Source organism: Engraulis encrasicolus, chromosome 19, assembly GCF_034702125.1.
Source record: "Engraulis encrasicolus isolate BLACKSEA-1 chromosome 19, IST_EnEncr_1.0, whole genome shotgun sequence".
Classification (NCBI taxonomy): Eukaryota; Metazoa; Chordata; class Actinopteri; order Clupeiformes; family Engraulidae; genus Engraulis; species Engraulis encrasicolus.
In genome coordinates, this window is record NC_085875.1 from 36,612,319 (window position 1) to 36,624,475 (window position 12,157).

At 42.6% G+C, this 12,157-nt stretch overlaps 1 protein-coding gene across 1 annotated transcript; it reads right to left on the reverse strand.

Moving 5' to 3' along the window:
• Positions 1-209: 209 nt before the first annotated feature.
• On the reverse strand, positions 210-7,865 carry xkr5b (XK related 5b). The gene is made up of 7 exons (XM_063224190.1): positions 7,679-7,865; positions 6,821-7,004; positions 6,251-6,456; positions 4,639-4,851; positions 4,118-4,287; positions 2,661-2,772; positions 210-2,367 (listed from the first exon to the last, which is right to left on the reverse strand). The coding sequence occupies exons 1-7, from the start codon at positions 7,767-7,769 to the stop codon at positions 1,427-1,429; spliced, it is 1,917 nt and encodes a 638-aa protein (XP_063080260.1). The 5' UTR covers positions 7,770-7,865; the 3' UTR covers positions 210-1,426.
• Positions 7,866-12,157: the final 4,292 nt, after the last annotated feature.

Here is a 12,157-nt window from a genome sequence, read left to right on the forward strand (position 1 = left end):
TGTATGTTCATGTTTACACCACTAGATACAACTTATACATGCTCCAAAGGTGTCTGATATCCGTCTTGTGAAAACGGCCCATTGACTGTGGTGGATCCATCATCCAACCTGATATCCAAATCAACCATCTTTTAGGTATAAGAATTCAACCAAAACAAAGAGGTGTGAAAATAGCCTTGGTTTTATTCATATCCAGGCTGTATGCCACTCAAATGCAAATGGCCTTTCAAATACAAATGACTTACAAAGATGTATAGAACCATACATGGCAAGTTACGCAAAAATATATTTTCTTAAGTAATAAAATATATAAAGATTAAATACGTATATGATATATATAGATTAAATACGTATACGTATGTGACAATAATAATAGACAAAATAAACTCAATATAACATTTTTACAGTATGGAGTACATTGTACAGCTGCACAGAACATCTTCCCCATTGTTCAATGTGACATACTGCTTCTACTTCTCCTAAAAGACGGATCTGAACGCTGCATTATGCAGTTTGTCATTAAAAAAGTGGCTTGTGTATAAAAAATATACTATGAAAACAAACACACAAAAAAGTATAAAAAGTAAGTAGAAAAAACATAGCTGTTCTATAAACACAGCTATTCTACTGTATAAGCTTATAGAGTGTAGCAGCTAGATGTGAAAAAAAAAATTATGCAAACAAGTAGTGGTTTGCCAAAAGTAGTCTCCCACACAACAAAATTAATTGAACAGCCCAAAGTCGCGTCATAATGTGCGCCGTTCCACCAGTGGAACACTGTAGTCATTGAAAAGACTTTACTACATAAGTATAAACTATAGTATACACAGTTTATACTACATTACTACGTCATGACACAAGGTCTTAAGTAACACATCCTGACTTGGTAATTGGCATTTATAACAGGGGCCATGTCTTAACGAATTAAGACGTCCTGTTACAAAAAATAATTGTGCGTATGTGTATATTGTTGCCTTTGTTAAGTTACTCAACAGAGATACGCTTACTGTACCCCTTGGAGAGTTGTGGACATTCTGTACGTTTAACTCATGAGCACCAATAATGCTTTATATGAGTCATTATGCATATCGTTGTAAGACTACATCTTACACTTTAGTCCAGTTGTTGCCAAACCAGTGTAACAGAACAGTTGAGTAAATTAATTTTCAGAAGATCAAGGTTGATATCATAAAATTTTCCAAAACAATCTGATTTACAATGCATGTAATTAAGTCCTCACAGCTGATGGGCCACAATGACATGTGTATGATGATGCATTTGAAATAGTTCCTGATTATTTGTGATAACAGCCAACCGTTAGAAATTCCATAAAAGAAGTATTATGACTGATCTCTCAGAATTCCGCATTCCACGGAATTCTGAGAGATTGTGTTGCTGCCTAGAATAAGTACCTTAGAAAGAATCTTTACTTGAACTGGACCTGCCTTCTGATCCGTGTTGGTCGAGGCCCATTTAGCCCCTCAACCTTGAGGCCATGTTTGGGGGTGGAGGTGAAGCACGGCTCTCTACTCAGGAACTCTTTGGCTCCCCACTGGGCTGCTGCCGGCGCTTCTTGTTTGGCTACAGGCGAGAGCTGCGCCATGGCCTGCAGGTTGGCGTCTTTGGCCACCGCCGTGCAGTGCGGCGTGTTGGGGTCGGCACTGAAGTAGATCGTGGTGTCGGAGTCGTCCACGTCACAATCGGCTACGTCCACACTCCTCTCCAGACTGGAACTCCCCTCTGGACATTCCCGTTTGGTTCCAGAACCGGAGAACTCCTGGCCATCTCCGTCGCCTCCCCTGTCATCTTCCATAGTAAAGCTCTGGCGGACAGATGTACTGACAGTCACAAATTGGCTCTCCTTTTTATCCAAAAGTTCTTCCCCATTGTCATGTTTTTGCGCAGTGTCTGTTCCAGCTAACGGCTGCGTTCCATTATCGTGCTTAAGACCAGCCTCTGCATCTGCCTGCCCATCTGTGGACTTTGGACTCGCCTCCTCCTCCTCCACACGCAGCAAAGAAGCCAAGCCCTCGGGACCATAGATGAGGTTCACCTTATTCCAGTCCCCGGTCTTGACCGCAAGACAGACCAAGAACCAGTGCCGGTGTCTGTGGATCATGCTAGGTCCCTCCTCCATGTATGGTTGTGGTTGTGACTGGTGCGACTGCTCCAGAGTATGAGCATAGCCTGTGATGGAGAAGGTTCCATGCCTATCGACGGAGCACTCTGGTGGTCCGCTCGTCTTCTCCCTCAATGAGGAGCCATGTTCCTGGATGGCCTGAGATGTGCGGCTCTGGTGGAGGCTCTGCAGGATCTCGGTGGATTTAGGATGTAGGAATCGATAATACACCGTAACGGACAGAAGACCTGAAGTCCAAAGCAGAATAATTAGCCATTTGTGTCAACAGTAAAACAGAACAGCTAATGGCAATGCACGGTCTATTCAGCTAAGAAGTGTCTCTGGATCTCTCACTAGATTGTTACTGTTTCAACTTGGTTATCCATGAAACAGAACTTGTTTCACTGGCACATGTATACAATGTGTTAAATAGTCAGTACATACTGTACTGTATGTGAATAGTAGCTAACTACTAAATAGAACCGGCAGCAATGATTTATGAGTGCATTTGTGTGTACGTAATTACGACTGAGGTCCTCACCAATAAGAAAACTACACAACACGGCAGTTGGAATACACAAGGTGCCCCAGGAAGGTTCAGCCATTATATCAGATGCCGTCATCAGCAGAGCAAAGTTCTCCAGAAGCATTACCTGCAAATACACACACATAAGTGTATTACTTGTAGTTACTACAATATCATTATTATATTGCATTGCATAAGTCTTTGATCTTTAAACTTCGGCTTTTTTCACACACCTCAGCTGGCAGGTGCGTCGGAGATGGCACCATGGGTCACTCAGCAATAGGTTAAAGAAACTCCCGCACATTGACCATTTCGCTGTTCTTTCTTTAATAAACGACGTTTCGGTACTAGACCTAGGTCTAGTATCTGCCTGATGAAGGTCTAGTACCGAAACGTCGAAGGTCTAGTACCGAAACGTCGTTTATTAAAGAAAGAACAGCGAAATGGTCAGTGTGCGCGAGTTTCTTTAACCCATAAGTCTTTGATCTACCAGAAAACACAATTTTGAGGATGATATTTTGAAAATACACAGAAATAGTGATGGGAAACTTTACACCATTACTGTATTGCCAGACTAAGTCTAACTACAGTATAATCTAAACACAATTTTGAGCATATTGTTCACATGTAAATTAAAAAATGACAAAAATACAGATTCTTTGTCAGCCAAATGTAATACACCAGTCTCCAGTCAGCTACGTGTTTCGTTGGTAAAGCTGAGTATACAAGTCACCATGAAGAGTTTCGTTGTAAAATGACCTAAGTGCCATTTTTTTTTACTTTTGCATTCTATTATTGCAATTGACTGTTCAGACATCCTATCATCTACTATGTGTGAATTCTTGCCATTAAAATATTTTGAGAATATACTTTTTAAACAAAATTCAAATACAAAATTCATTTTGCAATGCAACTAAATGCATTGCCCGATACAAAAATATCAATGTCCCAAAATGTTCCAAAATAAATATATGAAAGGAAAGTAAAGGTCCGCAACACTGTTTGATGCTCCCAAAATCAAACAGTGTTGCAGACCTTTATTTTCCTTTCAGTTATCTTGTGTTTGGTCCTGCACCTGTGCTACTGATGTGTGCGCATTCTCTGGCTTTCCAAAATAGATTATGTCATTTTGCAGCAAAGCTCTTCAAATAAAGTTGCTCAGGATGGGAGGTCACGCCTCAGCAGCCATGTTTAGATTTGAAGAGTTCAGATGCAAAACCCCCTAAGTGCCTTTTCAGAAAATAATCTTAATTCATTTTTATTTAATACAAAGCTATCGAAATTGCATATTTTTTATTTTATTTATCTAATATAACTAATTATATGTATCATCAAGTACATGAATGTAAACTAAACCAACAACGGGGTTCCCTAAAAATATAGAAGTGCAGGTCTTCAGAAATGGAGTTAGGTGCTTTTGCATCTGAGCTCTTCATTTATTTCCTGTGTCTGAGTGGCCCTGACAGACCCACCGTGTAGAAGACTGCCATGCGGATCCTGCTGGGACCATCCTTCACGTTGAGGAAGAAAAAGATGTGAACGGCTCCCATGGCGCCGTTGAAGAGACGCCAAAGCCCAGGACTCCTGCAGATGTCTGTTTGCTGGGAGACCATCCAGAACGATGCAACCAGCCAGTGGAAACCTGTAGGGGGGAATTCCCAAACAGTCTAATTAGAAGTACTGAAGCTCTCACAAATCTAGTTGAATTGTACTCGATTAACATGTAGAGTTTCTAAAAAAACAACAACAAGGTGGCATGGAAGCCATTTCTTTGCTTTATTTTCTATTTTTGGATTTTTTTTTGTTTTCTGTTTCATGTTTACCTACATTTTGTAGGTAGGTGTGTTACCTAAAATTTGAGCAAAGGGTCTGCTTTGGTTGTGAATGAGAACACATAAAAGATTATCACATACGTATCTTGTTCACAAGATAAATTAAGTTTAGTTGACAACAGTTTCAGTAAGTCCCCATTTGACATCGTGTCCTCACTCACCTATGACCCCGCAGAGCCACCAGGTGAAGACCCTGGCGAAGAACACAAGGCTGACGATCCTGGCCCCCAGCATGCTCATCCTCCAGATCAGCTGGCACAGGACGGCGGCGGGTGGCATGGGCACGTGACCCGGGCGCAGGAGAGCCAACGCCCGGCTGTAGAGGACCAGAGCCCAGCTCAGCGACAGCAGGCACAGCCCACACGAGAGGGAAACTGACGGACAGATGAGAGAGGAGAGTTCCATACACAGAACAATTCAGTTACTTTTAGCCCGCAAAGACAGTGCTGTTATCAGAATGGCAATGACCAACTTGTAATATATTACTAAAGGCCCTGTGTAATGATATAGTAGTGTAGTACTATGGTAATTAAGTATTTTCATCGACTGTCTATTACAGTGCTCCACTGGTGGAACGGTGTGCATGATGGCTACAGAAACATGTAGCCTCTTACTGCAGCAGGGGTCGCCGGCGACCCTATTCACTTGCTGAACATGCTAAACTACATCATAACAACATTGCCATGACATTACAGAGAGCCATAGTGCTGCGCTAAGGGGTTAAGTATTTTTACCATATGTGTGTGTTTTCACCTTAGCATTGAGAATCATCAAAATATATGGCACACAACAGCACACATTTAGATTTGTAACACATAAAATATCACAATAATATAACACAAGGTGCAAAAACAGGGTAGATGTTACTGAGATATGCCATACCCAAGAATTGAGATTGGGCCTTAGTTACCTGCCAAAGTAGCAAGAGGAAAGAAATGACTAGCCATGGCCAAGTTTTACCCCATTTTTGGTCAGTTGGCAGATGCCAGTGTCAAGCTCTGATACCATTTATAAAGCAATTTCTATAACAACAACATCTACCTCTGTTTTCCAGTCTTTAATGCTGTTTCATCCTGATTTATATAAAAAAAAACAAGCCAGGACATGTTTTCATCATCATGAGAAACTATTTCAAGTGTTAGCACTTAGAGGCCACAAGAGGACTTCTGCAGAGCTGAAGAGGAGATAAGTGTGCAGGAGGGTCTGAAGACCACTCATGAGAAGGGCCTCCAGCAAGGGCACTAGGCAAGACAAGGCAAGGCAAGTTTATTTGTATAGCACATTTCATACACAGGTGCAACTCAATGTGCACTAGTGATTGATATTGGGGTGCCTTGTGCTGTGATTTTCTTTCTCTGCAGTGGTCACTCGCGGTTCTTGTGTCTGTTGTGTGCGCATACTGTGTGATTGAGAGTGGGTAGAAGCAATAGGCGTGCCTCCTGTGCCGCTGATCCCCCCCACCCCACCCCACCATCTACTATACAATGTGCAGAGAACTCAATTCTAAGCCCCCTCCTCCTTCCGCCCAGGACAACTGACTTTGCCTATCAGATACTTTGTGTGTGTGTGTGTGTGTGTGTGTGTGTGTGTGTGTGTGTGTGTGTGTGTGTGTGTGTGTGTGTGTGTGTGTGTGTGTGTGTGTACTGTGCTTTCATCAAAACTTCTAAACTTGAATTATACTTTTTAGGTATACTGTTTGAGTCACTCTGTTCTGCTGTTCCCACCAAATTGTAAGAGCCTGTTGTGTCCTGCTCAGTGCACTAGCACACTCACCGGGCGACCAGAGGCCTTCTGCAGAGCTGAGGAGGACGTAGGTGTGCAGTAGGGTCTGAGGGCCACTCATGGCTAGACCCTCAAGCAAGCGCAAGGCTGCCACTTCTGCCTGCTGCACAGCCAAGTCCAGGCCACTCACACCACCAGCCGCATCCTGCTTGTCCTGCTGATGGTGACGCCACAGGTCTCTCACGCACCTCCACAGCCTGCACAACAAGGAAAGGGGCATTCAGAGACTGAGCATGTCGACGGTTAACACTGTATGACTATCTCGAATTGTGTAAATCATTTATAAAAAGGAATGACATTGTGGTTACTTTGTGCTCTACAGTATTTCCTGGCTAGCTTATAGTGGAATGAATACTTGAGGCTATGTGTGAAAGCGAAATCCAAGTGAGAAACTTCAACTCCCATTGTCATTGTGACACGGCACTCCACTCAACGGAATTGCATTTATGCCTCACCCGTGCAAGGGAATAGTTGAGGCTATGTGTTGAAAGTTATGAAACTGAGAAATATATATTTTAAGTCATCTGTCTATTGCCTATAATATACCTTATAGATTCTCACCTGGTGAATATACCCATGTGCAATACGTGAGTGAATATCTGGCACACTGGCCCATTCTTTCTCTCTGACGTGGACCACCTGTAGCTGAGGACCTGAACCACCGACCCAGGAATCATAAGGCCCAATACCTGCCATGCCCAGAGTCTCTGGCCGATCAAGAAGAGATGTACTGAGGAGAAGATAACTGTGAAAGACAAGACAATAAATAAGTACATAAATAAATACATAAATAAATAAATAAATGAATGAATGAATGAATGAATGAATGAATGAATGAATGAATTAATGAATTCTGTGACAACCTAGCATGCATTGCCAAGCTCCAGCCAATATAGCCTACATATGGCAAAGACCAGGCCAGTGACAACCCCAGAACACAGTGTGCACTGGCCAAGCTGTGAAGGACAATAGCTTCGCTTCACAGCTGCTTATGAATGGCATGTGTGGTCCCCGACTGAGTGTCTGTGGGTTCATAAAGAAGCGCGCGCCGTTATGGCTGCATCCATGTGGTAAATGCAATCCATCTGTGCCAAACGTCCGGGAACGCCCCCACTCTTCTGTTCATTCATTCGAGAATACCAGAAAAGGGCGCCCAAATATGACAATGCCAGAGCAGCTGAAATCCTTTTCTAACTTAAGAGCTTTGTTACAGCGAAATCTGTCTGCGCTATTATCGTCATTCAGTTTTATGAACTAGGCTACCAAATTGCTTAGCCTACCACTAATCAACAAGAAAGTATTCACAACGCAACCAAAACTAAACAAATAGACTACTAGAACAAGTATTTCACTTTGCCAAAGAAAAAGCAACACATTTGTTAAAAACACACTGTCAAAGCTGTTAAAACTTAAACTTACGCGCAACTCTTTCCAGTAGGATTATGAATGCGGTGAATATAAATAAGAATATCTGCCATCGCATTGTCCATCTTCTCCGTTCACATTGCATTGTTTTGAATTAAAGATTACCCGTAGAGTTATAATAGCATTGCTGTTTTATGCCGTGTGCATCTCCCAGATATGATTTGCCCGTCGGAAGACCCGTTTCGTCTGCTACAGCTATAGTCCACAGAATCGCAAAGTCCACACCGCCGCTCATCCATTGAAAGTTGCATACGCCACTCCCAGAAGCCGGAATCACACGCCCATAGGTTCATAGTGGCGCTCTTGTGCTCTCCTTGTGTCCAGATACATTAAAGAAAAAAGAAAAATTCACAATGGCATAACGGCAGCCTGTGTGTTCTGTGTAACAGTCATTTGGAGGACAGGAACACTTGTGTGATGTGTTGGTGTTGGGTTGGACATCTTGTAGACTATTCTGTTGTCAGAATACAATACAGTATTTCACAGCACTCAAGTGTAAATTTGAAAAGTATCCTCAAATGAAATATTACAGAAATGGTTTACTCTTGGTTATATTTGATAGGCCTGCATTCAAATTATTAATTCATAGGAGGCCTATTTGTGACAAGACAAAGTGGGTCAGTTGTCACGAGTCCAGGGTGTGTGGGGGGTGGGCATTATTCGGTGCCTGTGGAGTGTTTATGGGACCTTTCAGGTATTTGCAGGTAGGCCTATTTGCATTGTCAGTTATTATACAGCATGACTACTGTATATGGGAGGATGTTCAGTGTTATTTGCCACGTAATGTCAGAAATGGGATGTCTGGGGGATCAGAGTCACCCAGCTGTGTTGGTCTTGTGTTGGGCAGTCATGGGTAAGCTGTTAGGGCGTCAGACTTGTAGCCCTAAGATTGCCTGTTCAACTCCTGTCCCGCCAAGTTGGTCAACCATTGCTCTCCCCATCCTCCTTCATGACTGAGGTACCGTTCCGCCGCACTGCTCCCTTGGGGCGCCATTGAGGGTTGCCCCCTTGCACGAGTGAGGCATGAATGCAATTTCGTTGTGTGCAGTAAGCCTACGCAGTGAACACTTGTCTGCTGTGGAGTGCTGTGTCCCAATGACAATGGGAGTTGGAGTTTCCCAGTTGGGCTTTCACTTTCTCTTATGACGGACCCCAGGATGGATAACCCTGTGAGGGACCCCAGCATGCAATGGGAGAAGTATGATGGAAGATAAGAGACAATCTGAGGTTGTAGTCCAATATGTACACTCCCGTCCTCCACTTGTGCTTGTGGCCTCGCCCTGCCTCCTGGCCCCTCCTCCATGGAGAAAACAATAACATTTTCCAGCTGTCAGCCTAGCCACAACAACTTTTGGGGGACTGATTTTCATTCACCATCCCAATTGCAAATGGGAAAATGACATTAGTATTGTGCCTTTGCAAATTGCAAGACATTGAATTAATTTTATGTCGTCAGTGACATCATTATGAGATCACAAGCAGGCAAGTCAGCAAGGGAGGATGGAAGTCCGCATATTAGAATTCACACAATCTGAGTGTTAAAAGCATATGGGATTGCTTTGTGAAGAGGAAGGCAGTGTGATAGAGTGACCTCCACTAGGCTTGTGGGTGTACTCCAACTATCAGGGTAGGCTATAGGCCTACTAACAAGTCTGATTCTGTTATTTTCAAAATGTGCGTAGCATTATTACAATACATCTGTGAAGCTTACCATAGAAAAGTAAGTTTAATTATATAACTTAAATTACAGTTTTCCCTTTTTGTGAAATTATGGTGGTGCAAAAGTGAATACACCCCAGACTGATGCCCAGTTTGTCTCTTCAAAACTCCTCATTTATGTTCGAATGAGTTCAGATCAGGTGTCATACTTAACTCCTTAGGCCAGAGTTATAACCTTAATCCCTCCAAAATTTTAATGGCTTTGTCTTAATCTGTTACTCAAGGCTCTCGGTAGCCTAGAAATCTAGACGCCCCTAGCGACCGCAAATTGAATTTTTGCTTTTTGCTGTACGGGTCTGGCTCGCTAGGCTAGGCTCTCGGTGCTGTCATAGCAATGTTGTTATGATGTAGTTCGGTAGGCCTATTTTCAACAAATAGTGAATAGGCCCGCCGGTGACCCCATCTGCAGTAAGGGGCTACTCACTGAATCCCTCTCACATTTTCAGAAAATCAAAATCGCGGTAGTGATGAAGTCTATGCAAATCAGGCAAGGTCTTCTGTGTAGGCCTGAGCCGAAGGCGTGGCGTCACCAAAACCTGACTCTTGCCCTCTGATATGCTTCAGGTTATAGACGGGGAGGAACGGTAGCCTATCATGCACCCCCCCCCACAACAAAACGCCACATTACTTTTTTTAATCTTCAAGATGTCCTGAATAAGAATTTGAGTGGTAACAGTCATATAAATCCCTCCCACTATAATTTTTTACATCATATTGTATATGACCCCATGCATTCTAGTCCTATGTAGTAGTGCACTGCCAAGGCCTCTAGAACCATTATGCAGTTGGTTATAATAGCTTATGATATACCATATTAAAGCTTGGAGTCTGTATTATACAGACATTATACTGCATTTTGTGTACCTTTTGCATAGCAACAGTTGCTAGGCAAAGCATCTTCCTTAGCAACCAGCATCAGTGATACAGTTCCTCTGCGATTACATTGTGTTGTGATGTCTGGATTTAGATGGCTTTCCCCAAGTGACACATGACTACTTTGAACCTCCAAGATGTCCCTAATAAGAATTTGAGTGGTAACAGTAATATAATTCATTCCTACTGTACATGACCCCAGTATGCTCTAGGCTATACGTTTTAGTCCTATGTAGTTGTAAACTGTCAAGGCCTTAACAGCCATTTTGCAGTTGGTTATCATAGCTTGCCATATACCATATGTAAGCTTGGAGTGTGTAGTTTATGAATATTATATCATATTTTTGGTGTACCCATGACATTTGGAAAAATATACTTGGTTTAGTTATATGCTGTCTGAGGGCTCTGGGTTTTTTTCAATTCTTTAAATGACTCATCCATACATATACCGGTATATAAAGACCTTAAAATCACTCCATCACTCAACCAATTAATCAATCACCAACCACCACTCAATCAATCAACGAATCACCGCCATGTTCTGGTGTTCCACTACCTGATGAAAGATCAACCGAATGCTGCCATTCCTCCACCATCAGAGACCCTTACAGTATATGAAGGAAATTCTTGCTTCTACAATATGATGGTAAATGGCCCTGGAAAATACATCAGAGTTATCAGCTAGTAATACAGTAATGGAATGTGTATAATTGTGCGTAATGCATAATTTTATTGTGCATCTTTTTTTCATTTAGAACATTGCAGACACATTTGCAGAGATCTCCTCATTGCTATTTGACAGCATAACTACGTCTGGATATGGAGACATCATTTTCAGCACAGACCAATACAGACCCGAATCCATCAAGTCAAAGGAAAGGAAACGCTGTGGCTGTGGAGAGAAGTTAATTATAGGGGGTGGAGCAACAAAACGTCCCACGGAGTGAAAACAGTTTTTAACGAATGAGGAAAACAAGGTGCAGTTTATCAGGCTTATATTAAAGCAATGGAGTGGTGATAAGTACGCTTCAAAACTGCAAGGCCAGAAAGTCATTTTTATCTTTGAAGAATGTGCATACCTTCTTACATCAGGGGACGGTTTGACAACAAGAAAGACTGAAATTCCATTACTCAGGTCATCACAGGAAGAGACCGACACCAGGGTTGTCCTTTACAGCCAATATGCTGCAAATGAGCATTATACCAACGTACGGATCAAGAGTCCTGACTCTGACCTATTCTTCATTTTGCTGCACTTTGCTGGAACCATGGGCATCAACATCCTACTTGACACCAAGATACAGAGAAAGTCCAGATTGATCAATGTCACACAAACTGCAGCAGAACTTGGTCAAGAGAAGTGCACAGCTGTACTTGGTCTCCATGGCTTCACTGGGAGTGATGCGACAAGTGCATTCCGGGGCAAAGGAAAACTTCTTCCTCTAAAGAAGATGCACAAAGCTCCCCAGTTTGTTACCAAGCTTGCCAAACTTGGTGAAACCTGCACAGTGACAGAAGAAGACCTTATTGATGATTGTGAAAATGCACATGTAGCTGAAAAGGTTGATGACATGCGATTGAACATCATTAACAAACTTTGCACCAAACAAGGAAAGTCTATTCCTGGAAATGTGGACATGCTCTTCGCTACCACCGTGCAGAAAAAGCCTCACGCAGCATGTCTGTAGGGTTAATTTTCAGGTTGCCCTGTGGAATAGAGCCAACATCAACAATCCTGTGATTCCATACGTGGGTCAAGGACATGGGTGGTTAATGGCAGAAAGCGGTCTACAGCCCCTGTGGTATGAAGGTGAGAGTCAGTCACAGAGGTTGGATGACATCTGTGGTGAAGTCCACTGTGATGATAGCAGTGAGAGTGAA

Bases quoted from the DNA above. Each gene is read 5' to 3' on its own strand.
- xkr5b (XM_063224190.1), bottom strand. From the start codon at position 7,769: ATGCAATGTGAACGGAGAAGATGGACAATGCGATGGCAGATATTCTTA. The intron at 6,457-6,820 runs GTGAGAATCTAT...CTTGTTGTGCAG, and splicing joins CACATGGGTATATTCACCAG to GCTGTGGAGGTGCGTGAGAG. The intron at 4,288-4,638 runs GTGAGTGAGGAC...TCCCCCCTACAG, and splicing joins GTGGCTCTGCGGGGTCATAG to GTTTCCACTGGCTGGTTGCA.